General features: G+C 41.6%; 1 protein-coding gene across 3 annotated transcripts in view; it reads right to left on the bottom strand.

Moving 5' to 3' along the window:
- Positions 1–15,918, bottom strand: part of CNNM2 (cyclin and CBS domain divalent metal cation transport mediator 2) — a 143,280-nt gene extending 127,362 nt beyond the window's left edge. The window contains exons 1-2 of one of the 3 annotated variants that reach the window (XM_058543904.1): positions 14,102–15,908; positions 6,581–7,734 (exon numbers count right to left, since the gene is read on the bottom strand). In XM_058543904.1, the coding sequence (XP_058399887.1) occupies positions 7,697–7,734; positions 14,102–15,719 (1,656 nt within the window). In that variant the 5' untranslated portion in view covers positions 15,720–15,908 and the 3' untranslated portion in view covers positions 6,581–7,696. Of the gene's footprint in view, positions 1–6,580; positions 7,735–14,101 lie in introns of those variants that run through there. The other 2 variants (XM_058543902.1, XM_058543903.1) reach the window with 2 other exon arrangements.
- Positions 15,919–27,639: the final 11,721 nt, after the last annotated feature.

Raw genomic sequence — 27,639 nt, 5'->3', positions numbered from 1 at the left:
ACAATCTCCAAATACCATCACGTTGGGGGATTAAGGCTTCAATATATGAATTTAGAGGGGTACACATAGCAGATAGTACCTTATTAATTATAGGCTTTTGATAAACTGGTAAGATGAAAGACATGTTTAAGGAAGAGCAGACTGGCAGAGGTATACTTGATGAAATAGACAAAATAAGGGAAGCCATATTACAAGTTTTACAATAACCAAGATAGATAGATTGATTCATTCATTCAAAATGCATTTATAGAGCACATAAAACATAGTAGGCACTGAACAAGGCACAAACAAAAGGGACTAAGGGCTGGAGTAGTAGCAGTGGGAATGGAGAGAAAACAAAAAAGGTAAGAGGCATTTTCAAAATAAGTCAATTAAATTTGGTAATAAGATATAGGGGAGGAAAAAGAGTATAAATTCACATGTATTGCAAGTTACTTGAGAGCAGGAAATATATCGAATTCATTTTTACATCCCACACAGTTCTTTTTATGATGCTCAATAAATGATTATGGATCAAAGATGAGCAAAGAAAGTTTTCTAAAGATAGGAAAAGACCACGGAAGGGAGAGATAAGGACAAAATCTTGGAGAATGCTCAATTAGAAATAGAAGGAAGATTTAAAAAAAAAAAAGAAATAGAAGGAGGAAATCAGGAACCTAACAGGAGAAAGACGGGAGTCAGCAAAACAGGAGAACCAAGACTGTGCTGTGCTGTGCCGCAAGAGCCAGGCTGGTTACAGAAGAGGCATCCTCGCCTTAGTGCCAAAAGCAGCAAAGGAGTCAAAGACGCTAGGAAGGATGACAACCAAGATGTGGATTTGGCAATAAAGGAAGTCATTGGTTGTGACAGGCTGAAGCCAGTTTCTACAGGATTAAAGGTGAAGCCAGGGGCAAGGAAAAGGAAGCAACTATCTATTCCTTAAGAAATCTTGCAGTAAAAGAAGAAAGGAAAAATAGACAGGTGATGATTCCCTAAGACATAGAACTCTGCCACAAATGCCTACATCAGCCTCTGAATGTGCAGTGAGGCTAAGCAAGCCTTAAGGAAGTATTTACAACATCTGACCTAGTTGGGAGCCTCACACAACAGGTGAGTTGAATGAATACATGCAAGATTCTATCTTTATACCATGTATGAAGAGACAGCAAATCTTCACATTTGTTACTAATAGCTGGTTTGGTAAGTGGCCTTAAGAGGTCACAGAGAAAGTAATACCTGTAGTAATAACTGCTGGTTTGCTGGATTTTAGCTAATTCGTGCTAAACCAGCTTAAGTCAATTAAGGTTCTTTTTTCTGTTTGTTTTAGTCTCACTAGGAGACTATTAAAGGCTCTCCTCAAACATCCAGAGATGTTTGGCTGTCCACTCATATTTAAGAGGCTTACACTTAAATGCTGCCTGGAAGTTCTGTGTCAACTGATGAGCTTCACTGTAGAGTAACAAACTTTTATATATTTTTAAATATCAAGGAACTGAATAAATAATAAAATTGACTGTCTAATATGTATGGGACTATTTAAGAGCAATAATGTTTTTAAGTAAAGAAAATATCAAATTCTCTTCCTAAAATGCTTAGTTTCCTTGGGAGGTTAGATAAAGGAGTAGAGGCAAAATCCATTGTCATAATTTTATGTCATTTAAAGCAGGACTTTAGGAAAGATGTCTAAATGACAGCTAACATCCTACAAATAAATATAAAGTTTCTGTATACATTCAGGAAAAAAAAAGAAAATCATACCTTTTTATCTGTCTGACATAAATGATGTATAACACATGCATAATTTTATAGGAATATAATCAAATCAAATAAATACCTGATCCTCACCAAAGTTAAAATGTCTTTATTTTAGCAAAATGTATAAGATAGTCTGGAAATTATTGAGCTTCAAGCATGTGTGGTTCCAGAACATTCCTTTTATTGTCTCCATTTAACAATCATCACTGGATTTACAGTGACGTTTTCTACAGATAAAAGAAAACATCAGTTTCCAGAATCTCAATGTGCCCAAATGAGAGATATCTTGGGATTACAACTTTATGCAAAAAGTACAAATCTAGTTGAAACTCAACTACTTCACCAATCTTTATTTAATAAGGACAATCAATTAAGTATCAAACAGCTTCATTCCAGGCAGCCCAGATACAAATCTAAACAAACTGGATTTTGTCACCTAATAACACGTTTTGAAAACAAATGCAACTCAAAAACCTAAATTCCTTTTTTTCACATGCAAAATTATTATTTTACTAAACTGTTGTGCACGCACACACACAACCACACATGCACACATATCTTATGGGCTTTAAAATCCTATTCATCGGGGCTGGCCCCGTGGCATAGCGGTTAAGTACACGCGCTCTGCTGCTGGCGGCCCGGGTTCAGGTCCTGGGCATGCACTGACGCACTGCTTATCAGGCCATGCTGTGGCGGCGTCCCACATAAAGTGGAAGAAGACCAGCACAGATGTAGCTCAGGGCCAGTCTTCCTCAGCAAAAAAAAGTGGAGGATTGGCATCAGATGTCAGCTCAGGGCTGATCTTCCTCACAAAAAAATAAATAAATAAATAAAATGCTATTCATCTTTCACCTCAAACACTAAACATTCTAATGAGAGGGATAAAATGGCACAAATGATAGCATGCCTGTACCATAACAAAATATTCCATATTTCCTAAGGAAAAAAAAGGATGAATTTCACCTAAATACACTGAATTTCACTTAAATACCTAAATCAGTGGTTCAGGTTACAAAATTTATACTTTCAATTAACATTTTAATGGATTTTGTTTCCCCCTAAACATTACAAAATACATGCTTAAAAAAAAAAAACTTGAAGCAACATAGAAAAACATACCTCCTCCCCTAAAACCCACCATCAAGAGGTAGTCATTGTTAGTTAACATTATGGTTAATATTCTTTTAGTCTTTGCAGGTAAATGTATGTATACAGGAACAAGGAAATAAAAATTTTAAAGAAAAAACCTAAGCAGATGGTCCACACGATATGATTATAATAGTACTTTATCTAATTGACTTGCTTCCAGCAGAATCTCACCCCCTGACCCCAATCAATCCCATGCCCCTAAAGTATAAGCACTGGAGCAAGAAAAATATCTCTGCTCAGTAATCAACACTACAGAGACCAAATTAGTCCTGCCACACCTTAAATCAAGGAGGTACACTAGTGACTAAAGGAAATAAATCTTGAAGGAAACAAGAGAGTATGTTGTCTTGTTCTAGCTGTTTTTAATGTTACCTCTTAAAACCTGCTCAGATATTTCCATCTCTTGCATGATTCTCAGGACTGCCTAAGCCCCAAATGCCATTCTGCAGAGGCTCCGAGTTGAGTCAGCACATTGTTTTTATGATTGCAGATGGGCAAATGGAAAAACTGAGGCTTTGCACACTCGCATAAAGATCAGATGATGCCCTCAGTCTCTCTTTGCTAGCTTGGGAAAACATTCTCCCTCTCAGATTACCAAGCCCCCACTCCCTTGCACAAAAAAAGAAAGAAAGAACAAACAAAAAACAAGCCGAGTTTTATTTCCTCTCTTCTAGTTACCTGGTACCCAAAAACCTCAAGGATCATACTGATGATGGCAGTATGAAATGCAGAGTAACTAAAAGTCAGGGTTTTTTCTAGTCTCTGTAAAAATGACCCAAAGAAGACCCTTGATAAAATGGCCTGGAGAAGAAAGGCACTACAAAACCGTTTAGATATTAAGCAAACACAGCCTTTTCTGTGCTCATCTCCTAAGCCAAATCCCAAATCTGATACAATGCCACTTTAAATAGCAGATAGAAACAGATCAACTTTGAAACTCCCAAACTCCAGCTAGTTATAACTTTGGTCTCTTTGACTGAAATATTTCAAACAGCCTATTTCTTTTTTTCCTATATCTAATCTGAGATAGAAAATTTACTCTTTCCTATCAAATTTCCTAAAGAATGACATTGTCAACAATGAACAGCAGGTGCTTCACTCTATATATATGAAACTGGCAAGTAAAATGCCTACATTTTTTTAAAGAAAAAATAAAATCTACCACACTCACATAAAAAAATCACATAAAAAAAGATAACTGCAAAAAAAAACTCACGTTTTTTAAAAGCACTTTTATATTTTGAGAAGTATTTGTTACCCAATAAACAAGTTCAGCAAGGTTGCAGGACACAAGATCAATATACAACAATCAATTATATTTCTATATACTAGCAATGAACAATCTGAAAATGAAATTAATAATTCCATTTACAATAGCATCAAAAAATAAATTTATTCCTAAGTATTTTACTTAACAAAAAGATTGCAAGTACACTGAAAACTACAAAACATTGTTGAAGGAAATTAAAGACCTGAACAAATGGAAAGATATCCCATGTTCAGGGATGAAAGATTTAATATTGTTAACACTGCAATACTCCCCAAACTGATCTACAGATTCAATGCAATCTCTGTCAAAATTCCAAGTGCCTTTTCTGCAGAAATAGACAAGAAGATCCATGAAAAATTCATATGGAAATGCAAGAGATCCTGACAATAAGGAAAAAGGAGCACAAAGTTGGAGAATTCATACTTCCCAATTTGAAAACTTACTACGAAGCTACAAGAACCAAAGCAGTGTGGTACTGGCATAAAGACAGATATAGACCAGTGGAACAGAATTTAGAGTCCAGAAATAAACCCTCATGTTTATGGTCAACTGACTTTCGACAAGGATGCCAAGCCAATTCAATGAGGAAAGCAGTCTTTTCAACAAACAGTGCCGGAACAACTTGATAGGCACATGCAAAAGGATGAAGTTAGACTCCTATCTCACACTGCATACAAAAATTAACCCAAAATGAATTAAAGGCCTAAATATAAGAGCTAAAACTATGAAAGTTTTAGAAGAAAATATAGGCACAAATCTTTGTGACTTTGGATTAGGCAATGGTTTCTTAGATATGACAATAAAAGCACAAGCAACAAAAGACACAAAAGAGATAAACTGGACCTCATCAAAATTAAAAATTTTTCTGCTTCAATGGTCACTACCAAGAAAGTGAAAAGACAACTCACAGAGTGGGAGAAAATATTTGCAAATCATATATCTGATAAGGGACTAGTAACCAGAATACATAAAGAACAATGACAATTACAATTCAACAATAAAAAGACAACCCAATTTAAAAATGGGCAAAGGATCTAAATAGACATTTCTCCAAAGAAGATATACAAATGACCGATAAGCACACGAAGACATGCTCAACATCATTAGCCATTAGGAAAATGCAAATGAAAACCACAATGAGATACTACTTCACACCCACCAGGATGGCTATAATTAAAAAAAAATAAAGGACAATAACAAGAGTTGGTGAGGATATGGAGAAATTGGAACCCTCATACATTATTGGTGGGAATGTAAAACGGTTTCCAAAAGCAGCCACTTTGGCAAACAGTATGTCAGTTTCTCATGGCTAAAAAGTTACATATAACCCGGTAATTCTACCCCTAGGTATATACCCAAGAGAATTAAAAACATGTCCACACAAAACTTGTATACCAACGTTCATAACAGCATTAGTTACAATGGCCAAAAAGTAGAAACAGTCCAAATGTCCATCAACTGATGAACGGATAAACAAAGTGTGGTATATCCATAAAATGGAATATTTTTTGACCATAAAAAGGAATGAAATACTGATGCATGCTACAACATGGATGAACCTTAAAAACATTATGCTAAGTGAAAGAAGCCAGACACAAAAGGCCACATTGTGTATGATTTCATTTATATGAAATGTCCAGAATAGGCAAATCCATAGAGACAGAAAGTAGATTAACGGTTGCCAGGGACTGTGGGAAGAAGTGAATGGAGAGTGCTTGCTAATGGGTACAGGACTTCTTTTCAGAGTAATAAAAATGTTACGGAAGTAGGCAGCAGTAATAGTTGCACAATCTTGTGAATACACTAAAAACCACCAAATTGTACACTTGGAAAAAGTGAATTTTATGAATTATATCTCAATTTTTAAAAACTTAAAAAGAACCATTTGTTTCAGCAGTAAAATGTTCCTAAGGAGAAATGGAATGAGTTCCCTAATATGAGCAAAGGTTAGTTTTCCCAAGATCAGGACTCATAATGTTCTCAGCAGATTTTAATTTTTTCCAGGTATATTATTGTACAAAGTTAACAAAGAGGTTTCTGCAAAGACTGGCTATGATCTTTCTAACCTACCACATCAAGTATTTTCACTTTTTCCACGTTCTCTTCTAGTCTGTAGACATGTATATTTTTACATGTCTATAATCTGTGCAAAATAATCAGTATAAATTTTCTCATATTGCTATACGGCCTTCAAAATTATCATTAAACGGTTGCAACTGGTTGACATCTACAATTTTCTTAACTCCTTTCCCTCCATGCCCTGCCTTGAAGTGTTAGATATTTAAGTTATTTCCAGTTTTCTACTATTTATAGGTAATGTTGCAATATACATGCAACATGAAAAGCCAACATAGCTCTTTTCTTCTCTTGAATTATATCATTGAATTAAGATTTCCAGGGGAAAAAATTATTAAACCAAAGAGCAGGACATTTTTATGACTCCTGGTTGCCTTCCAAAAGAATTACAAATCTACCTTGTTATACATGACAAAAACTTGCTATATTAGACATTACCATTTTTTATACTTTTGATATAATCAATGTTAAAAGATTTTATCAGAGTAATTTGAGATCTTCCTTTAGTCTTCAATCTCTCGTTATTTAAAGGGCTTCCAAAATTCATGACTACTTGCTCTATTTCTTTTAAACTTCATTGTCTTTTTCACTTATAGTTAAGGAGAATGAAGAATTTTTTTAAACTCAGTATTCTAACTCGAAGGAGAATAGAACATGTAATCAATTGTTCTGTTTTCCTTAAAAATATATACGCATGTGGCCATGTCATCAAGTAACAGCAACTGCTAGAAAAGTAACAAAGCCTAGAATTCAATCACAATAGAAAGGAAAAGAAAAAACCTACAATATTTAAGCACTTTCAAGATTTCAACATCCCTAACAACTATAAGCACAATGGCCTAAGGTGTATTCTTGACTAGCAATCTCTAGCCTAGAGAGAGACCAAGAACAATGAAGAGCCTATAGAATCATCATGATAAAAATAATGGTTAACTGAGCACTAAGTGCCAGATACTATTAGAAGCATTTTTACATTCATTATCACATTAATTCGAACTAAATACTCTCTGAATTAGAAAATATCCCATTTTACTGTGGAAAAAACTGAGGGCTAAAGAGGTAAATTACTTGTCCAAGGTAGATCCAGAAAGAGCACATTTTTCCTAACCTTTGCGTTGGCAGGTGGTATCCTCCCCACAGGGTGTGAATTCAAAGAGAAACATTCCTACCTAGATCTGAGAGCAAGGAGGGGTTAAGGATGAAGAAATGAGGATATCACCATCATTCCAGCAGTGTTTATGATCAATGGTAGCAGGAATGTAAAACGGGGAGTGTTAGCATGCCCATTATCTCCATCAACTCCTAAGTCAGCCTAATAAACATATTACCTACAGAGGGTTCTTGTTATTAGTCCCCTAGCTCCCCCTTCCAGAGCGTGCCACCCCTAAAATCCCTCTATGTAGACATTCTGGAGTTGCCAGTGTATGTGATGCTGAAGGAAAGAATGCTTCTTCTTGTCTCTGCTTTTCAATGTTGGAGGACTTGAAGTTTCTTGTTTGTGTGTTCTGAGAAAAAGAAGATGAAAAGATAATACTAAAATTATATTCAATCCTAGTCATCCATTTCCATGTATTTAAATTTAATAAATATTCTTTATATGCCAAGCAAACCTTACTGGAATTGAAATAGACTACCAATAAAATACATGCATTTAGAAGGAAGGGCCCCTTAGAAAGACATATACTACTTTATATGCAACTAAAGTAAACATCTAATTAGAGTCCAGAGGTTTATTCTTAAAAGTTTAAGTAACCCAAAAGCAAATAAAACCATACAATATTATGTTGGTTCAGTCTATTTTGTGGGTTTTCCTGGTTAATAATATTTTAAAGTGTGCTTAGATTTGCTAATAATTAAAATTAACCAGTCTCTTACAGTAATTCGGAATGTTTCAGAATTTAAATAAGTCTGAGGCCTTTTGTGGGGAGGGGACAGGTGCTGTGTAATCCCCATAAAAACCAAGAGAAAAAGCAGAACAAGGTCCTTTCCTGTTTCATCCACATCATACCAAGTCAGAGCTGGTATTCAACTATGGTGTCTCCTGACCTAAGAGGCTATGCTCAGGCTTCGGTGATCCTATTAACACAAATAACCTCCAAAAACCAGACACAATTCTCTGTAAGAATTTAACTTGCATTATACAAAAAAAATTTTTTTTAAAAACTGAAAAAGGACACATAGATGCATGAATGGGACACAGGCTTCAAATGTTTTGATGAATATCTCAATGGAAAATTTACAGACCTGTACCGCAAACAAAAATTAAAAGAGCCAGGGGCCGCCCAGTGGTGCAGCGGTTAAGTGCGCATGCTCTGCTTCGGCGGCCCTGGGTTTGCGGGTTCGGATCCCAGGCGCACACTGATGCACTGGTTGTCAAGCCATGCTGTGGCAGCGTCCCATATGAAGTGGAGGAAAATGGGCACAGATGTTAGCCCAGGGCCAACCTTCCTCAGCAAAAAGAGGAGGATTGGCATTGGATGTTAGCTCAGGGCTGATCTTCCTCACACACACACACACACACACACACACACACAAAATTAAAAGAGCCAAAGAAGTTTTACCTCACAGTCCCAAATCCAATCTTCATTCCTCTCATAGAAGAAACAACCAAAAAGAAAATACATCACTCAGTGACATCCAAAACAAGTTAACTGAAAAGAAACACCTTACTTAACTACCTGAGGCTTCAAGCAAAATAGATATCAATACCCATTTCCTAAAATACCCTCCTAGTCTGACCTTAGCAGAGTAAAAAACTCAACTAAAGTAGGCTAAAATAAAACGAACTCACACATTCAGACTTATTTTCTAAGAAACAAAATGCCTGTCAAAGATGGCTTGAATCCAGCATATCAAAAATATTGACATCAAAATCACGAGACAAATAAAAACCAATGGCAAACCTGAATATTTGCTTTCTCAATGATGCAGCTACCTTCAACTCTGGTCAGAGTTAAGGTACCTTTAAGTTGGGACCAGAAAGCCAGCTTGTTGGAGTGGAAAGAATTCTAGTCTAGAGTCAGGGACACGGGTTCTAGTTCTGTTGATGCTACCAGCTAGGTGAGTAGCCTTAAGCAAGTCACTTAACTTTCTCACCTTCTCAGGGTTTACTTTTCTTATTTAAGAGGTTAAGTAGACCAGTGTTTCCTAAACTCACCTAACCTCAGGTTAACTGTTAACAATATGGATTCCAAGGCCCCTTCCCTGGAGATTCTGCTTCAAGAGGTCCCTCTGAGTGAGGCCTGGGACCTATTCTTAATAAGTGATCCAAGTAATTCTTATCATCTGCTAAGTTTCGCAAACAGTGGATAGATGATCCTCGAGTCGCCTGCCTTCCAGCTCTGATTCTATACTCTGGATATTTCGTAATTGTGTTCTAAAATCACACAAAATTAGAATAGCCTGAAGTGTGTTACTGCACAAAAATAACAAACGTACAAGATCATAGAAACAAATACATCTCCCCCCATACCCAACATCACTCATACCTTTAAACACCAATAAAAACATCCTCCTAGATTCTAGGAGAGTGGAACATTTTATTCAGTGAGAAAAAAGTTTTTATTTATTTATTTATTTTTATTTATTTTTAAATTTTATTTATTTATTTTTCCCCCCAAAGCCCCAGTAGATAGTTGTATGTCATAGTTGCATAGCCTTCTAGTTGCTGTATGTGGGACGCGGCCTCAGCACGGCCGGAGAAGCAGTGCATCGGTGCGCGCCTGGGATCCGAACCTGGGCTGCCAGCAGTGGAGCGCGCGCACTTAACCGCCAAGCCATGGGGCCGGCCCGAAAAAAGTTTTTAATGTTAAACTCTCAACACATTAATGTGAAAAGATTTGTTGTGTTATAGGAAGAGACAATTGTACACCTAATGTTTTAAGTAAAAACTATACATTGCATTCTTCCCTTAAAGGACATTATCTGGTGATCCTACCTGCTCCTAGCTAAGAAAAAGCCAGGAAAAGCCTGCCTAAGTCCCTAGCAGCTATAAAACAAGCATCCTCTGTAATACTGGAATGCAATTGTTACAACACTAAAAGAAAACAAAACAAAACAACAATAACTGGTTACTAATTCTTCAAATTCAACCCCAGTGTAGACAGCTGGGTGGCTAAGAGTCCACAACGTTTGTTAGGAAGGTTTTATCAGGTAAATGGAGAGCTTCTGCACACAAGGTAGCAATCTTTAATTTTGTGTTTCTTTCCTCTACACTCTTTTAGACAGTTTTTCTAAAATTCTCATAATCCTCTAGGGGGATTTACTTTTATTCTTTTAGATTTATAAGTAACTACAAAACTAACAAAAGAGAAAGACTGATTGCATGATGCACAGGGGCAGAGCTGTAAGGATGGTCATTAGCAACCAATTATTATATAGGTGGCTACAAAAAATGTAAATAAAATCAAGATTAAAACACAAAACTGAGTTTGAGTCACCTTTGCAACAGAAACAGATAAGAAACTAAGAGTGAAACATTACTACATACCACTTTAGCTGTTAGAAAAACAGTTGCCAGGTAGTCCACTAAAGTAGCACACTAGTATACTATAACTTTAGGATTAAATGTTTCAAAATAAATCTTGATGCTTGATGTGGAAATGTGGTAAAGAGAATTCTTTAGATTTACGATCACACAGGCCAAAAAATTAATTTATTTTAATGGCAAAAGTGGGGACACCAATTGTTATGTACATCACAGAACCACTGAATTTAAAGCCATATATATGTTTAGAGGCATTTCTGTATCTGTTGCCCAACAAGCTCTGAGGCAATGTTTTGACAAAAGACCAAACCTCACACTCACTTAAAATAGAAATGTGAAAATCAGGATCCAGAGGACCAGAATACTAGAATGTGAAGAGCGCTGTCACACACACCTTAGTTAAAACCCCAGGTCAACAAATTGCTGTGTGACCTTGAACAAATCATTTAACTGAAGGCTCAATTTCCTCATGTGCAAAATTGAGATAATGCTTCACTCAGCCATTATCAGATTTAAACAAGGTGATTCATGTAAAGCATCCAGCCCTGTACCTGGCACAGAGCAAATAACTAAGAAATAATAATAATAAGCTAACTGTAAAATTAGCATAATTACTGTCTTCCAACCTCAAGTAAAGCTAAGAGTTTCCTGGAAACCAACCAAAAAGTTCTAATTGTCAGAAAGACAACATTCACATATGCTTATATAAAGGTAGTTTTTCATTTCTTTCCACATTACAGAAACTTTCCCCTCCTTAGTAAAGAATAACTGAGACTAATGATGTACAGCCATATACAGGAAGGGCTGCATGCAGACATTCTTAATTAGGAAGGGTAATTTTCAATGAGATCCGGATTAATGATCTAACCAGTTTTGGGGACTACAGTTGGTATTGTTAGGAGAAAGAGGGAAAGAGAGGAAGAAAAAGCCTTCAAACCATCACACACACCACTATTCAATAGAGAAAAATAACAGACAGTTGACTGTTCACATTATTTCATAATTGAATTAGAAAATGAAGAAAAAAATTAAGTGAAATATTTTACCTCATACAGAACAACGAACTAACACAGCTGTTAGTAAGGTTAAAGGGACCAAACTCATCAAGAAATCAAGAAAGGGAAGGTGAAATAGCAATTATTCCTATAGTTTAGTAACAATGTCCACTCTATCCCTTTAAGATCATGGCTCAAATTTTCCGTTTGCAACCGTCTTTGCCTGCTCTTCCGAATATGCCACTAGCTTGAATGTACCTTTAACTTGTACTATGTTCTTAACCAACTACATCATTCTGATTAAGGACAAAAATAAAATCCTGTGTATTATTATTCTTCTGGAATTCATGGGAAAATATTAGTAATCCAATCATTTAAAGAATACATGTCAAAGAAAATACTAGAGAGAATTTTGGGGAGAAAAAAAGTTCCTCATTAAAATAAATTAGTCCTAGGAAAATTGTTCAAGGTCAACCAAAAACAAGTTTCAAAATAATGCAAATTTTGAAATTTTGGGTTGGGGCAAGATTAATGAGTTGTGAGGTGCAGAGCTAAATTCTCAAAGAAAAAAGATGCAGAAGTGAAGAAAAGACGTCAGCAGGGAGTACACACCAGTGCTATCGATCCATCAGCAGACGTGCAAAAATTCTGAATAATAAAAAAAAACATAGAATAAGTTATCTGTATCAATATTGGGCAATTTAGCAACAGAATGAAAATAAAAGTACTATTTCAGAGGCATTTTCAAACATTTCAAGATAACTTTCTGTATTTCAGATATTACTGCAAAATGAAAGAAGAGACTCGTTAGATACTCTAATTAACAATTTAGTAGTGAAAGAACAATGACACCCCAAATGAAGTTCTGTCACCTAGAGATAATGGACATTTTCTTTTTCCTGTTTAAGAATCCGGAAGAATGTCCTTCTGCTTTTAAATGCAAATTACCAATCTTCAAAGCACATTCTGCTCTATTCCTTTATCTGAAAATTACTGCAATGTGATCCTGTTCCAGAGAGGACACCATTCAGGCAGGAAAATGGAATTAGGACAACCACATACCCTGTGAGTATGTTCAGATCATCACATCCAGTGAGCTGTCACCACTCACACATCGCCATTTTCAGTGAAGAAACCACTACTGGTGCCCAAAATTCTATTTGAAGAAGGAAAACTTAGTTTTGAGGACTATCAGGTCGTTAAAGGTTACATACACATTTTAATATGTGTGCAAGGACGAGCATCATAGCAATTCAAACACTCAGCATCCCTTGTTTTCAAATAACAACACTAGCTATTTACTGGAAACATTTTTAAAGGTAGAATATCAGTAACAATAATATGAGTTGCTATTTACCTGTTCAGTACATGGTAAAACAAACAAACAAAAACCACCACGATGCAAACAGAGGTGAGAACACCAGACTCTGCACTTCTCTTCCCTGTTATAACTCCCTGGAACAGTGAGCGCTGACTTGGAGACATACTTCAATTTCATGTACCAGGTGATTAAGGTTAAAAAGAACACTTTTAAATCCGAAAGACTCAAGAAATAAATAACCATAATAAGGGGATTCATCCCATCGTTAAAGGTTCAGGCTTTCTGCCAAAACCACACTTGATTTGGGAAATTTTACTTGTTGTCAGAATATAAACAAATAGTGAAGAAAGCTAGACAAGATAAAGCCTCGTAAAAGGTTAACTTACCTCTAGCCTTTCCAAGTTATATATTAATAACTAACTTTAGTTAAAAAAAAAAAAAAAAAACTCGTTTCTAGCTAAGGCAAGTCACATCCAAATGAGTGAATTCTTTTGGTGATATATGGCTCGCTCCATCCCCTATCCTCAAAGGCAGACCTCAATCTTCCCCATAGGTCACCAGACAACCAGGAACAGAGCTATTGAAAATGCACTTCCAATCTCTGAAACATCAGTGAATGTTTAAGGAGGAGGAAAAGGATTGTATTTGGTTTAGAAAAGCTATTTAAATGTTTTCCAAATGCCTGCGGTTAGTACATATCCACCAAATGGCAAAGCATGACATCAGCCGGCCCCTACTTGCATCTACCCACTCAGAACCCGGGCAATGAATGCAGCAGACCCCTCAAGACCAGAAGGCTGGGCAGAGCATCATGCACAGAAAACAGGAAGCCTGCTTTTTGATATGGGAAAAAGCAAGAGAAGCCAGTCTTGTGCTTTTATAGAACCTAGAAGCTCTTACTAGTTTAATCCATCCCCAAATCCACACCACCCTTTCAACTCTGCAATTAAGAGAGAGGAGAAATTCCGGTCAGCTCGCCTTAGAGGGTTGCTCTGAGGGTAGAGGGCTCAAGGAGGGAGGAGGATCGAGAGAGAAAGAGCAAGGCAACGAAAGATACCAAAATTTCCCACCTTTCTTAAATTCTTCCAGCATAGCATCCAACTTGGTGTCATTGAAAACAAAGTGCAAGGGGTGGTTATAAAATTTAGTGATGGTTTTCAGGGGAGTACAGTCATCTGGATCCACGAAGGCCAAGTCTTTGACAAAGAGGAGGTCCACGATGTTGGAGCGCTCCCCCTCAAACACTGGAATGCGAGTGTAGCCGCTCTCCATGATCTCCGACATGGTGTTGAAGTCCAGAATGGCTTCGCCGGTGATCATGAAGCAATCCCGGAGGGGAGTCATCACGTCCTCCACTGTCTTGGTGCGGAGCTCCAGCGCCCCTTGGATGATGTTCAGCTCCTCCTTTACGAGGTCGTTGTAGGGGTCGGTGACCCGGAGCATCTCCAGCAGTTTTTCCCGGTTATAGACGGTGCCTATCTCCTGGCCCAGGACGCAGTCCAGCAGCTTGCTGACCGGGTAAGAAGCGGGGAAGGTCATCATCATGAAAAACTTGGTGAGGAAGATGGTGTTGGCCCCTACAGCCAGGCCGTGTCGGGAGCAGATGGCCTGGGGCACGATCTCCCCGAAGATGACGATGCCGATGGTGGAGACCACCACGGCCACGAGGCCTGAACCGGCGATGTCGTCGAGCAGGATGGTGAGCGTGGTGTTGACCAGCACGTTGCCCAGCAGCAGCGAGCACAGCAGGTAGTTGCCCTGCCTGCGCACGGGCTCGATGCGCTTGGCGTAATTTTTCTCCTTCTCCGTGCCGCAGTTCTGCACGATGCGCAGCTCCATCGGGTCCAGGGCCATGAGCCCCAGGTTGAGGCCGCTGAACATGCCGGACAGGCACAGGAGCAGCGAAATGAAGATCACCTGCAGCCAGAAGGGCAGCAGGAACTTCTTCTCCTCGCCCACGATCATCTTGGTGTCCTCGCCGTCGTGGTAAATCCAGGTGGTCTCAGCCCACGGGGGCGGCGGGAGCCCGGCCACCCCGGAGCCGCCCTTGCCTCCGACAGTGCCACCCGCGGACGCCGGGCCGCCGGCGCCCAGGGCGGGCGTGGAGAGCGACGTGCACAGGTAATAGGACTTGCTCTTCTCCATCTTGCGCAGCGGTTTGATCTCGATCTCAATGATGCCCGATGTACGGCGGTTGAGAACGATATGGGGCAAGATGATGATATCTGAGGTACGGATGCCGCAGCGCTGGGGGCCGCTGTCCGGCTCTGGCGGCGCCGGGCCCCCCAGCCCGCGCTCGCCGGGGCTGTGGCGCTGCCGCTCGTGCTCGGTGAAGGCGATGCGGGACCACGTCTCGTTGTTGATGTTCTGCCCGTACACCCGCAGCTTGACCCGGGTCCGCTCGCTCACCCGCAGCGCCCCCCCTTCCATGAACGACACGTCGTTCGTGTCCTCCAGCCGCAACCCGATGATCACCGTCTCCTCGTTCTCGCCCGCCGCTGCGCAGCCGCCCGCGCCGCAGCAGCAGCTCAGCAGTAGCAGCGGCAGTAGCCGCCCCGCCGCCTGCAGAACCCACCGGCCGCGGGCGCTGAGGCTGCGGCGCGCGGCCATCTTCCAAGTGGGCAGTGCGGCGACTGCCTGCCCGCCCGCCATCTTTACTTCGGGTTCACAAGCGCCACAGCCAATCATACGGTGGCTGCTCCAGCTGCGGCTTCATCCTTCCCACCCGACGGCGCGAGCGCAGGCACCGGCCCCTGAGCGAGACTGCAACAGAGCGTCCGCACCCAGCGCTCAGCAGCCCGCCTCCTTGACTGACACTGACTCGCCCTCCGCAAGCCAAGGACCCTCGAGCTCGCGGGAGGGGGGAGAAGGAGGGGGGAGCGCCAGCCCCTCCCGCGAGAGGCAGGCCAACCAGCCAATCACGAGCGGGCGCCCGACCTCCCAGCCAGGGGACTGGGATGGGGGCGTGGTCTCGAGCGGCGCCGCGGACCAATGGCAAGGGAGGTGGGTGGGGCGATGAGGGGGGCGTCCTCCCCAGCACGCCAAGTTTCCAACTGAAAGGCGCGTGACTCTTGTGTATGTGCGAGGGGAGGAGGTGTGGCCAGCCGGGCCCGAGAGCCAGTCACAGACGAGAGCTGTACGAAAGGGGGTGGGGCCTCCAGTCCGGCTGCCAATGAAATGAGGCCGTGCACAGCTCCGCTGCTCCTTGAGGGGCCTCGCTAGCAGATCCCCGCGCCTGGGTCGGCGTGGTTGGACTAATGTCCCGCGGGGCGAGTCGACCGGTTCTGCCTGTACTGCTCTGCCGGCTCCCCAGTGCTCAATACCCGTGAAGAGAGGGCTGCGCCTTCCTGCCCCAGGAGAAGCCCACTCGGCACGGCTTAAGATGCACATTAGCCTAAAAAGAATCCGGGGTGCTTGACCACGCCACCCTCCTGTATCGTGCGCGCCGCTCCGCCCGGGATAAGCGGCGGCCGGGTGACCCCAGCACCCACCGACCAGCTCTTCTGGATCCTCTCACTTCTTACAAGAGGCGCGCACTCTGCACCTGGCGATCAGGTGGCGCCACCTGCCGGCCTCTTGGGAGCCCTGCAACGCTTTCCAGGTCCGCGGCAAACTCCAAAATGTGTGCTCGAGGTGGGGAGGTTAGAGTGCAGCAGTTTCCCAAACCTCCAAGTCATAAGAATGCCCTCGTATTCTTGCTGAAAATATGTATTCCCTGGACCCCCTTCCATACGTGCTGAAGGGGTAGAACCCAGGAAAGTTTAGGAAATGGGAGAGGGCAGACATCCTAAGTAGACCCATAAAGGCGCATTATTAATCACGTTGACCAAACCCTGCTGGTTCATAGGTCGCTCAGGAGAAAAAAATCTTGAAGACCTAGCTCCCCAGGACTCCCAAGCCCACTGTCTGGAGGAGACGTGGTAGCAGAGTGGCTGCCAAATTTGTCTTTTTCTCGCAAGTTAAACATCCAAGAGATAATTGCTTTTTTTTTCTTTTTATTCTGCAAGCACATTTTCATCCGTTTTTGTAAACCAATCGGACGTTTCTGATCAATATCTTGTAGAGATGATTGCAGTGACCTCCTAACTGGCCTCTCTTCTACACCTGCCTCCTTCCCTTCTCAACCCAGCAACCAGAGTGGTTTTGTTAAATCAGACCCTGTAGCTCCCTTGTTTGAAAACCTCCACTGGCTTCCCCATCTCATCACAGTAAAAGCCACAGCACCCAACAATATCCGAGGAGGCTCTCAACAGTCTCCTACCTCCCCTTACTTCTCTGACATCATCACCTGCTGCTCCAGCCAGATTCTCCCAGCTGTTCCTCCTCTCCAGGAGTGCTCCCCTGGGAGCTTGTACACTCGCTGTTGTTTCCTGTGCCCGGGACTCTCTTCCTCCAGGTGTCGACATAGCCCCTTAGTACACCTCCTTCAAAACTGCTCAACGGCCACTTTTTTTAACTTGTAAACAAATACTCCCTATACTCCATCTCTGCTTTATTTTCCCTAATTTAGTTTATCTGTCTCCTTCTGCTAGAACTTGACCTTCCTAAGGTCAAGTTTTGTTCACTGCTGTATCACCAGGACCTCTTAGAACAACTGTAGTTGTTCAAAAAAGTATTTGTAGAATGTTAAAGAAATGAAAGAATTTTTATTCCGATTATTTCAAATAATGTCCCAACTCTAGTTTCCAGCCCTTCAGTTTCTGCTGCTGCTTCTCCCACCCCCAATTCTCATACTGCTATATTTGGAAAATAAGTTCAGAAGAAAAAAACCCAATTCACAGACTTGGCATGCATTTATAAAAATAGCGTTATCGAAGTTGAGAAGAAAAACTGAGATTTTTAGGGATATCTGACAGAAGTTAAGGATAGATATGGTCCTTCTAAGTCAGCTGATTGATAATGAAACTGTTTTAACTTCATAAAAAGTTTGAGTACCAGTGTGTTTAAGGGAGCTAAGAGGGAAGATGATTAAAGGCTCTCAAATGCTGAATGTACACTGTGGGATAGGAGTATGGACAAAGGGGTGGGGGAAAGTCTGCCAAACCTGCAGACATATCCTGTGGAGCTCAGAGAAAGCTAGAACAGTCAGGAAAGTGTGGCATTCAGCAATTTAGAAGCAAGTTAGAAATTCAGGGGGCTGGCCCAGTGGCATAGTGGTCAAGTTCGCACACTTGACTTCAGTGCCCTGGGGTTTGCAGATTTGGATCCCAGGTGTGGACCTATGCAGCACTTATCAAGCCATGCTGTGGCAGCCATCCCACATATAAAGTAGAGGAAGATGGCCACGGATGTTAGCCCAGGGCCAATCTTCCTCAGCAAAAACAGCAAGATTGGCAACAGATGTTCGCTCAGGGCTAATCTTCCTTACCAAAACAAGAGGAAAAAAGAGAAATTCAGGACTTTATAGCAAAAAGGTCAGAAAGGACTGACCAAGACAATTTACAATATAAAATAAGCCAAGCTCTAATTTACACAGGGGATTGTTGAGTGATGTTTATCCTGGGTGGTGGGGGTGGGTCATATTCATCATGTACACCCCAGACACAGAGCAATCTAGACACCTAAGCCAAGTCATTTTTCCTTAGCAAGAGGGATCTTCCTTCAAGTCTGGAGGATTCTTAGCTCAAGGATTTATCCTCTCTTTAGCGAGGGGCTGCTGGTGCAGGCTTATCCTGACTTCCAGGGACTTCCCAGTCTGTCCATCTGGATGAATGCAGGGCAAGGGCATTCATCTTCTGGGGATCTCTTTTTAAATCTGGAAGAAAAAAAAATATGACAAAACTCTGAATTCTGATCATATTTCACCTCCAAAAAGGGTTACAAAAGGTCCAAGACTGCTAAATGGTTGCTGCAGACGTCTAATCCTAGGTAGGTTCTGACTCCGACCTTCAGGAAGTCATTTAGGTAAAGCCGCAGTGTCCTAGCAAATACCTTCCCTAACTCACTGTCTCTTGCCAGAATCCTTCACTGGATACTACAGGGGACGAGGGACCATTCAGTTCTCTCATCTGCAAAGGAGAAGCTCCCACGTCTGCAGGTTCCGGGATTTGGGCGGGCACTGCATCCAGACCTAAAAGTCTTTTAGAGTTTGATTTTCTTAAAGATTGCAAGTAAAACACCAAATGGTTCTCTATACATTTTGTTTCTCAACAGAAAGCTCTAATTTTATAAAGAAGCGTCCCCTCCCCACCCCCACCCAAAATTGCCTACCTGTAGAAAAGTATTCAAAGTTATTCCTTCAACAGTGACATTTTAATTGCTCCAAAGCACCAGGTCTTCTGAGGAAAAACAGGAACTGGGCAAATGCTGGAGTTTCCCAACTTTCCCTAAAACCAAATAGTCCCCCTGAGAGAGATTTCTCAGAAGCAACATTGTCCACTTGTTTAAATACATAGAGCTCTTTTAGCTCAGATGAAAACTTGCCACAACGGTGGGCAAAAAACCCCAAATCAAATCAAATCAGCAATGCCGTTTACCCTCTCTAGAGGACTTTTCAGGCTTTTTGTTTGGGGCTTTCCTATTTCTTCCTTTTTTAGATATTTTCTGGACGTAGTCACTGGGGTAGGAAGAGAAAGAAAAATGTGGCTTTTTGACGGAGTTGTGAGAAAAGCTTCCTCCCTTGAGGAGGGCCCAAGCTCCTCAGGTGCAGCCCTTCCCGGGAATCCCAAGTCTCCAGGGTGCTCAGGTGGGTGCGAGGGAGCCACCCTGCCGATGGCGGGTCACCCCTTGCCACTTCCACTCTGCCGTCTCCTTCCACCCTCCCTGCACTCCCTGGGCTCCCGGTCCCTCCGAGGTGCACTGGATACTGCCGTTCTCCCAGGCAGCCTGCCTCTCCTGACCCTCCCAGTGGGGCAGCCCCAAGAAGTCTCCTGCGCTCTGTGCTGTCACCCACTTCCTTCCTCCACTGCTCTCTTCCTTGACCTTCGGGGCTTTCTCTCTTTTTTTGGTGAGGAAGATTAGCCCTGAGCTAACATCTGTTGCCAGTCCTCCTCTTTTTGCTGAGGAAGATTGGCCCTGAGCTAAGATCTGTGCCCATCTTCCTCTATTTTATGTGGGATGCCTGCCACAGCGTGGCTTGATAAGCCATGCGTAAGTCCGCGCCCGGGATCCGAACCCATGAATCCCGGGCCGCCGAAGCAGAGCGCACAAACTTAATCACTATGCAACTGGGCCAGGCCCCCGCTTCTGGGCTTTCTGCTGCTAGAAGCCCACTGTTTGCCCTGTGCCATGACCCCTGTCCTCCTGACTGCCAGGCCCTGCAACTTCAGCACTTTCTAGACTCTTTTAGGTTGTTCTTTCTGACTGCTGTTCCATCTAGTTCCAGCCTCCAGCTCAATCTTGGACAAGGAAAGGTTCTGAGCTTGATTATCGTTATCACCCTGACTGAAACACTCAACCCAGGTTGAGATTGTAGGGAAGTTCTTCACTTACATAGTTTTAAAGTGTTGACCCATGTGAGTATTGCCTGTTCAAAAATCTAAATTTAAAAACCACATGTGGGGAGTGAGGAAGAGGAGGGAGATAAGGGAGACTCTGACAGGAGAATGGTAGCTAGAAATGGGACCGCAGGGGAAAGAACAGATCCTGGACATCCAATTCTGACCCCTCCCATAAGATTCAGACCTGCATGGGTCTGATACAGAGCTTTAATTTATGATCATGACTCTAGCATAAAATGTCAGTTTTCTCATAGCAGCTAAGTTCATTCTCATGGTCTTTTTTCCACAACCTCCAAAGCTGGAGCAAAAATTCTACTCCAGTAATAAGTCCAACCCCCCATGTATAGACAAACAATATGTCAGATCTCAGTGGAAAAAAATTCTGTGCCGATTTTTAGTTCCTCTGAGATACCTAGTTGTTTTATTTTAAACATGATTGAACTAAAGATTTAACTTATTTCTCCTCATTTGTTAATACCATGTCTCAATTCTCTGCTTCCTCTTTAAATTTTAAAGTTTGTCTTATTTCTCACCCCATTTTTTCCTCTTTCTTTCACTCATTCAATAAAATATATTTTATATCTAATAGGCATTGTGGAGCTGTAATGCTGAATCAGAAGTTACCCAAAAAAACTTACTAGTATGGAGGCTAGGAAATGTGTATATAAATAACTACATAATACAGGATAGAACATCAAATATCTTAAAAAGAAGTACAAATAAAGTGGAGGAATTGAGGAAAGCTTCATGGTCCCTTAGTCGGTCCTTGAAAACTAGATAGGTTTTAGATCTGCCGATGTAAGAGCTATTCCAAGAAGGGTGTCTTAGTCAGCTTGGGCTGCCAACAAAATACCACAGACTGAGTGGCTTAAACAACAGAAATTTATTTTCTCACAGTTCTGTAGATCAAGGTCCTGCGGGGTCAGTCTCTGGTGACAGCTGTCTTCCTGGCTTTTGTCCTCACATGGCCTTTCCTCTGAGCACGCAAAGAGAGAGGGTGCAAGCTCTCTGGTCTCTTCCTATAAGGACACTAATGCTGTTGGATCAGGGCCCCAAGCTATGACCTCATTTCACCTTAATTACTGCCTTAGAGGGCCATCTCCAAATACAGCCACACGGGGAGGGGGGGATGGGACACAAACATGCAGTCCATGACAAAGGGACTGAGAGAGAAGAAAGAGGAAAAAGACATTCTAAGGGGGGGAGTGTGAGGTGAGGTTGGAAAGGGAGCAGCAGTTCTGGAATACCATGTGGCTGAGTTTGATTCCACAGCCCTGGAAGAGGAACAGCAGGAATAACATTGGAAAGTTGGTCAGGGTTGGTTTGTGGTGGGTTGAATGCCAGGTTTAGGAGTTTAGATTTCGTTGTGTAGGCACTCAGGAGCTATATAAAGTTCTGAGTAGAAGAGCTGTATTATAGGCAGATTCACTGACAGGTCCCACTGCAGTGATGCTGGCCCCTGCCATTTAGGGATTTAGGGAACTCCTGCCACTCAAAGTAGAAAAAAGCTTCACAGTTCACAAAGCACTTTCTCAAATACTACCTTGGACTGACCTTGACAATTAGGACTCAGGGCTACACCACTCTCCAGCCACGTGTAGGACAAAGAAACAGAGATAACTATCTCCTGCCACAGGAGCCCCCAGAACACCAAGATGGGACACCACACCCTCTGTTCTGGAAGTCCATACCTGAATCATAGCTACTGCCACTGTGGTCTGTGCAGTAATCATGAATCTTCAAGCAAACATAAGGTTTCCCAGGTTGGCCTGGCCTGCTGGTCATGAGTCAGACTTTCCGATATATTTTTTTAAACTTTAAAAAATTTTTGACATATAATAGACATACATAAAAATGCATAAAACATAAATGTGTAATAGGTGGCCATATAATTTGTCGTCCAAAACGACCCATTTGAGAGTGAAAAAGGGTACTATTAATAATTAACCTAGTTTAAGGCTTAAACTGGGACAGTCCCAGGCAAAGATTATGTTCACTTTATAATAATTTATACTGGTAAAGGGAACCACCCCCTAGTTGAGAAAACCTCTATATATGCCTTCTCGATCACACTCCTCTTCTCTACCCTAGATGTAACCAGGATCCTTACCTTTATAGTAATCATTTCCCTTTGTAATTGCTGTATTTTTAAATTTGAGAATTCCATAAAGGAGAGAGCAAGGACAAACCCCATGATGCAATGGTAGAGGAGTCAGAAGACCTACTTCTAGTCTTCATTCTAATACTTCTCAGACTGTACTCCCACCGTGCAAGATTTAAATATCCTCAGCCTTGGCTGTCTCTTCTGTAAAATTAGAAAAATCAGCATCATGAGGGAGGTGTAAGGGAGTTATTTTCAGTAGAGAAACAACTTGGGATATTTGGCACGCTTTATATCCACACAAAGCAATGAATCTTCCTCATTACCATGAGAGATCACCAGTTTTAAAGGGTTTGGTAGGCTTTATGGGCTCCTGTTAGATTATTTAAAAGCAAAAATAATAATACCTCCTTCACAACATTTCCCTAGTTAGATCCAGTTGAAAAGAATAATAAGGTTAGTAAGAAAAAGAAAATAAGGACAGTTAATAGAAAGATTAACCACTGAGCCTAGACGCCACACAAGTCCTTCTGCACTTGCTGTGCAAACCTTTCCTCCCCAGCAACTTGACGTTTTGAGGCTTTCCTTTCCGGAGGATGCTCATTTAATATTCACAAAGAAAAGTCTGTGAGGGAAGCTTGTTAACTCTGGGAACAGAGAATAGACTGTCCAGGCCACCTCACCTGACACAATTAGCCTCTGAGTTATATGTCAGATTACCATAAGCAGCTCCGGCACCCTTTGGTCCCCTTCTGCAAGCATCCCCGCAGAGCTCCACGTGCCCTGCTTGGCTTCTGCTTGTAATGAATTAAATATATAAGTCAGAGTCGTAGATTAAGCGATAGACCTGCCATCATTTGAACTATAATGGGAAAAAAAAACCTCACTTGTAACTTTGATGAAACTGTGCTATTCTAGTCCTAAAACAGGGCCATCAATTCAAAAGCCTACAGGGGCAGTAAAGTTGATTGGTAGGGATGGTGGCAAACTGTCTAAAGGGACATGCCCCATCTGAAGGGGAAGCCATTACTTACTCTGGCCATGGCAGCTGTGCAGAAATGCAGGGCTAATGTTGCCGGCATTTCCAATTTTTCCAGAGAAGCCAGAAATTCATATTTTATGTAAAATCTTCTGATTTATACATGAAGGCAACTAACTCAAACAATTTAATGTGACCTCCCCAGAATCTAGACCTATAAATCTGTCTCTAAGCCTGGAAGGGAACTTAGATTATGTCGAGTTCCGCACTCTCATTTTACAGATGGGAAAAGAGAACCCCAAAGCAGACAAAGGATTTTCCTATGGGCAAGTAACTGGTTCATCAGCAGAGCCAGATCTAGAAAGAATACCTGCTTTTTGTCACCTGTATCATGTTTCACTCCATGAATGAGAAGGTTAATGGCTTTAGGCCTAGTGTTAAAAGTTAGCAGACCCAAGTCTGGCTTACAGTGCACACAGAACATCATCAATTTACCATTCTACTTTTTTACTCTCTCTGGCTTCTGGACAATGTATTGAGGCATTCTGCTATTATATGAGGCAATGGAGTAGCATTAGGGCAGAACAGTTTTGTCCCAAATTGATTTCCCCCTCACCTGGAGCACATCACCACTGCAAGGCTCTGCTCCATGAAAGGAGGGTCTAGCCTGTCCCCCTTGGGGAAGGGGATTGGTACGGTCGTCAGTCCAAGACAAGCAAGGCTCCCTCAGCAGGAGAGAATTAAATACAAAACTTACATTCACATAACACTCCCATTAACCTCAGTGGGAGCTGTGCTTACAGGAACTGCAGGATCAGCAGTTGAATAGAGACTGGAATGAACCAGTAAAGCTCAAGTCATTGTATAATTGCAGCTTCATATTTGCAAAAGAGTTCATTTTTATGATCTAGTGAGATCTCCCTCCACTGAGTCTTAGGGCACGGTCTATAAAAGAACCCTTGTTGAGACCCAAATTGTGGTGTGTGTGCAACTGAAGAAACTTGGCAAATCACAGAAGTTAGGACAGGTGCCAACAAAGCTTAGAAAATATGCTTAGCTGTTTTTGTCTTGTTGACCATGCAGTTCATAATATTCCATTGCTGGCTATCCATGCCTAGGACAGTGCCTGGTACACAGGAGGTACTTAATTAATATTTAGTGAATAAATGAAAGTATGGTTGGATAGGTTGACAGTCCTTGCTAGGCTCACTTAGTAGACCTCCCAACATAATAGGGCAGAATTAGTCACTGCCTTGGCTACTTCCTTGGAGCCATCCAAGGAAAGGCCGAGAATCAATGAGGAGCAGGTTCTGCTGTCTTCTTGGCACAAAGCCATGACCTTTTCAGCTATGCATGGCTGGAAGTGAGGGTGGGGGTGAAGGTTCTATTTAGGCCACTGCTGGGGCTCCCCCAGTAGGTAAACTGAAAAGCCTCTGCAGGCTTCCATGATTTTTAAATAAATCTCCCCCTGTGATAATGAAGGACTGAAAATACTGTATTTGATACAGTGATCAATGAAGAGAAAATCTGCTCCTTAAACATCTTTTGAAAAGGGTTTGTGGCTAGGGAAGAATTAGGCCCCTGTTTCTGTGGCTCTGTATTAAATGATGGCAGAAGGTTAACAAGGCTATAATCTAGGTGGTGGGTAAATGGGTAGTCACTATAATTCAATACACTTTTCTGCATATTTGAAAGCTGTCTCAATAAAATATTGGGGGAAAAGTCACCTGCTGTCAAAAGAACTACAGGCAGCTTCCTAAACCACGCTCTGGCAGCAAAAGCAGCATTGGTCTTTAGGTGGTCCTGACATCGCATGCTGGTAGCAACCACAGAGATCTAAACCAGTAATAATCTAAACCGTGTGCCACGCACTCTTTCAAAGAACTTCGAACAAATGAGGAAACAAAGGCACAGAGATGTTAAATAATTTTCTCAAGCCCAAAATGCTAAGTGGCAGAGTTAAGAGGAAAAAAAAACTATCAAGTTTGGCATCAGGTTTTTGCTCCTTATCATCATTCATACCACCTCTCACTCTTAAAGGAGAGATATCCTCACTTATAAGGGTTGTACGTTCCTAGTTGTCTATTTCACCTATTTTGAATATTTAAATAACTGCTTATAGCATTTTTCTGGACAAAACGTCTACTTTAATTTTACGTTGTCTAATATATATTTTTTCTAGATTCCAGGTCAAATACAATTCTTAAAATGTATATTTTTGTTGGAAAATAATGTATAAAGTATGTTACTCTTAGGAAAAGAATACCATGAATTTCCATATTCCAGCTCAATCTCCACTCAACATCTTTTTGGGAGAACTGAGAGTTCAGAATGACAAATGAAAGACTAATATCTCCTCTCTCTAAATTCAGAAAAGCCCGATAAACCAAGTAACCAGAACATCCTTTCTTTTCATCATTTCCCCTCTAGCGGGACCATCTTATGCTCATGGATACTGAAGTATGCTTAATCCCAGCTGTACCATTCTAACAAATGCTGTCACTAAAGTAGGTAAAGACTGGGTAGATACTGAACTCTAGAACCAAGAAAGCACTGTTTAGAATCAAGGTCACTGAGTTGAATAGGGCTTAAAAGATACCACCCAGGGCTGGCGCTGTGGCCTAGTGGTTAAGTTTGGTGTGCTCTGCTTTGGTGGCCCAGGGTTCGGATCCTGGGCATGGACCTACACCACCCGTTGGTGGCCATGCTGTGGCGGCACCTCACATACAAAATAGAGGAAGACTGGCACAGATGTTAGCTCAGGGAAAATCTTCCTCAGCAAAAAAAAAAAAAGATACCACCCAGTCCTCGCCTCAGTCTGTAGCAGTAAGTCAGCGTCTATAGCTGAACCCACTCAGAAATCTGAGAATTTCTCCATTTTTTTACAGCTTTTTTAAAAGAGGAGTCTGGCCTGTAGAATCCATTCCAATGTTTTACAAGGCCTAAAAATTCTCATACCCCTGAATAAAAAATTTCTTGGGCCATGCCAGCACCCCCCTGGTTCTTTTTGCATTGAGCTCAGAGCAACTGGCTGAGATTTTCATATTAAAAGTCTTCATTGCTTAAAGGTTGTTATTACAAAACTGAACTATCAGCTCCTAATGACAAGGACCATGACTTATATATGACACATACCTTTCTGTGTCCCCTGACAAAGTCTTCAATTTATTTAATCATCCTTGAAACTTTCCTTAACGTTCTTCATTTCTAATGATGTAATCATCCTTGAAATATTCCTCAATCTTCTTCTTTATGGAAACTAGAACTAAATCTAGGGGCCAGCCTGGTGGCACAAGTGGTTAAGTGTGCATGCTCCGCTGTGGTGGCCCGGGGTTCGCCAGTTGGGATCCCAGGTGCACACTGACGCACCGCTTGTTAAGCCATGCTGTGGCGGCATCCCATATAAAGTAGAGGAAGATGGGCACAGATGTTAGCCCAGGGCCAGTCTTCCTCAGCAAAAAAGAGGAGGATTGGCATCGGATGTTAGCTCAGGGCTGGTCTTCCTCACAAAAAAATAAAATAAAATAAAATAAAAAATAAATAAATCTAATACTTTCCTGAAAGTTTAACCAGGGCACCTTGTAAAGGAAAAGAAATCCACCATTTAAAAATGTAAATATCTCCTAGCTCTTCTTTTTCTTTTTTTTAAGTATAGGTTTTGTTTGTTTGTTAGAGGAAGATTGGCCCTGTGCTAACATCTGTTGCCAATCTTCCTCTTTTTTCTTTTTTCTCCCCAAAGCCCCAGTGAATAGGGGCTGCATTGTACATCATAGTTGTAGAGTTGTAGCTCTTCTATGTGGGACACTGCCTCAGCATGGCTTGATGAGCGGTGTGTAGGTCTGTGCCCGGGATCTGAAGCAGCGAACCCCAGGCTGCTGAAGTGGAACACGTGAACTTAACCACTATGCCAGCAGGCCAGCCCCTTCCAACTCTTCTTTTAAAAATTATCAAACTCTTTTCCTGATCCAGTTCGGATTTACTACAGATAGTCACTATGTTGTCATACATTAGGGTGAATTGAGGTTAAAGATTATTCATTTGTTTTCTTCATTCAATTGCAAATTTACAAAAAAGAAAATCTATTTGGGG

This window comes from Diceros bicornis, chromosome 6 (assembly GCF_020826845.1).
Source record: "Diceros bicornis minor isolate mBicDic1 chromosome 6, mDicBic1.mat.cur, whole genome shotgun sequence".
Lineage (NCBI taxonomy): Eukaryota > Metazoa > Chordata > Mammalia > Perissodactyla > Rhinocerotidae > Diceros > Diceros bicornis.
This window is presented reverse-complemented; position numbering and strand designations above follow the sequence as displayed.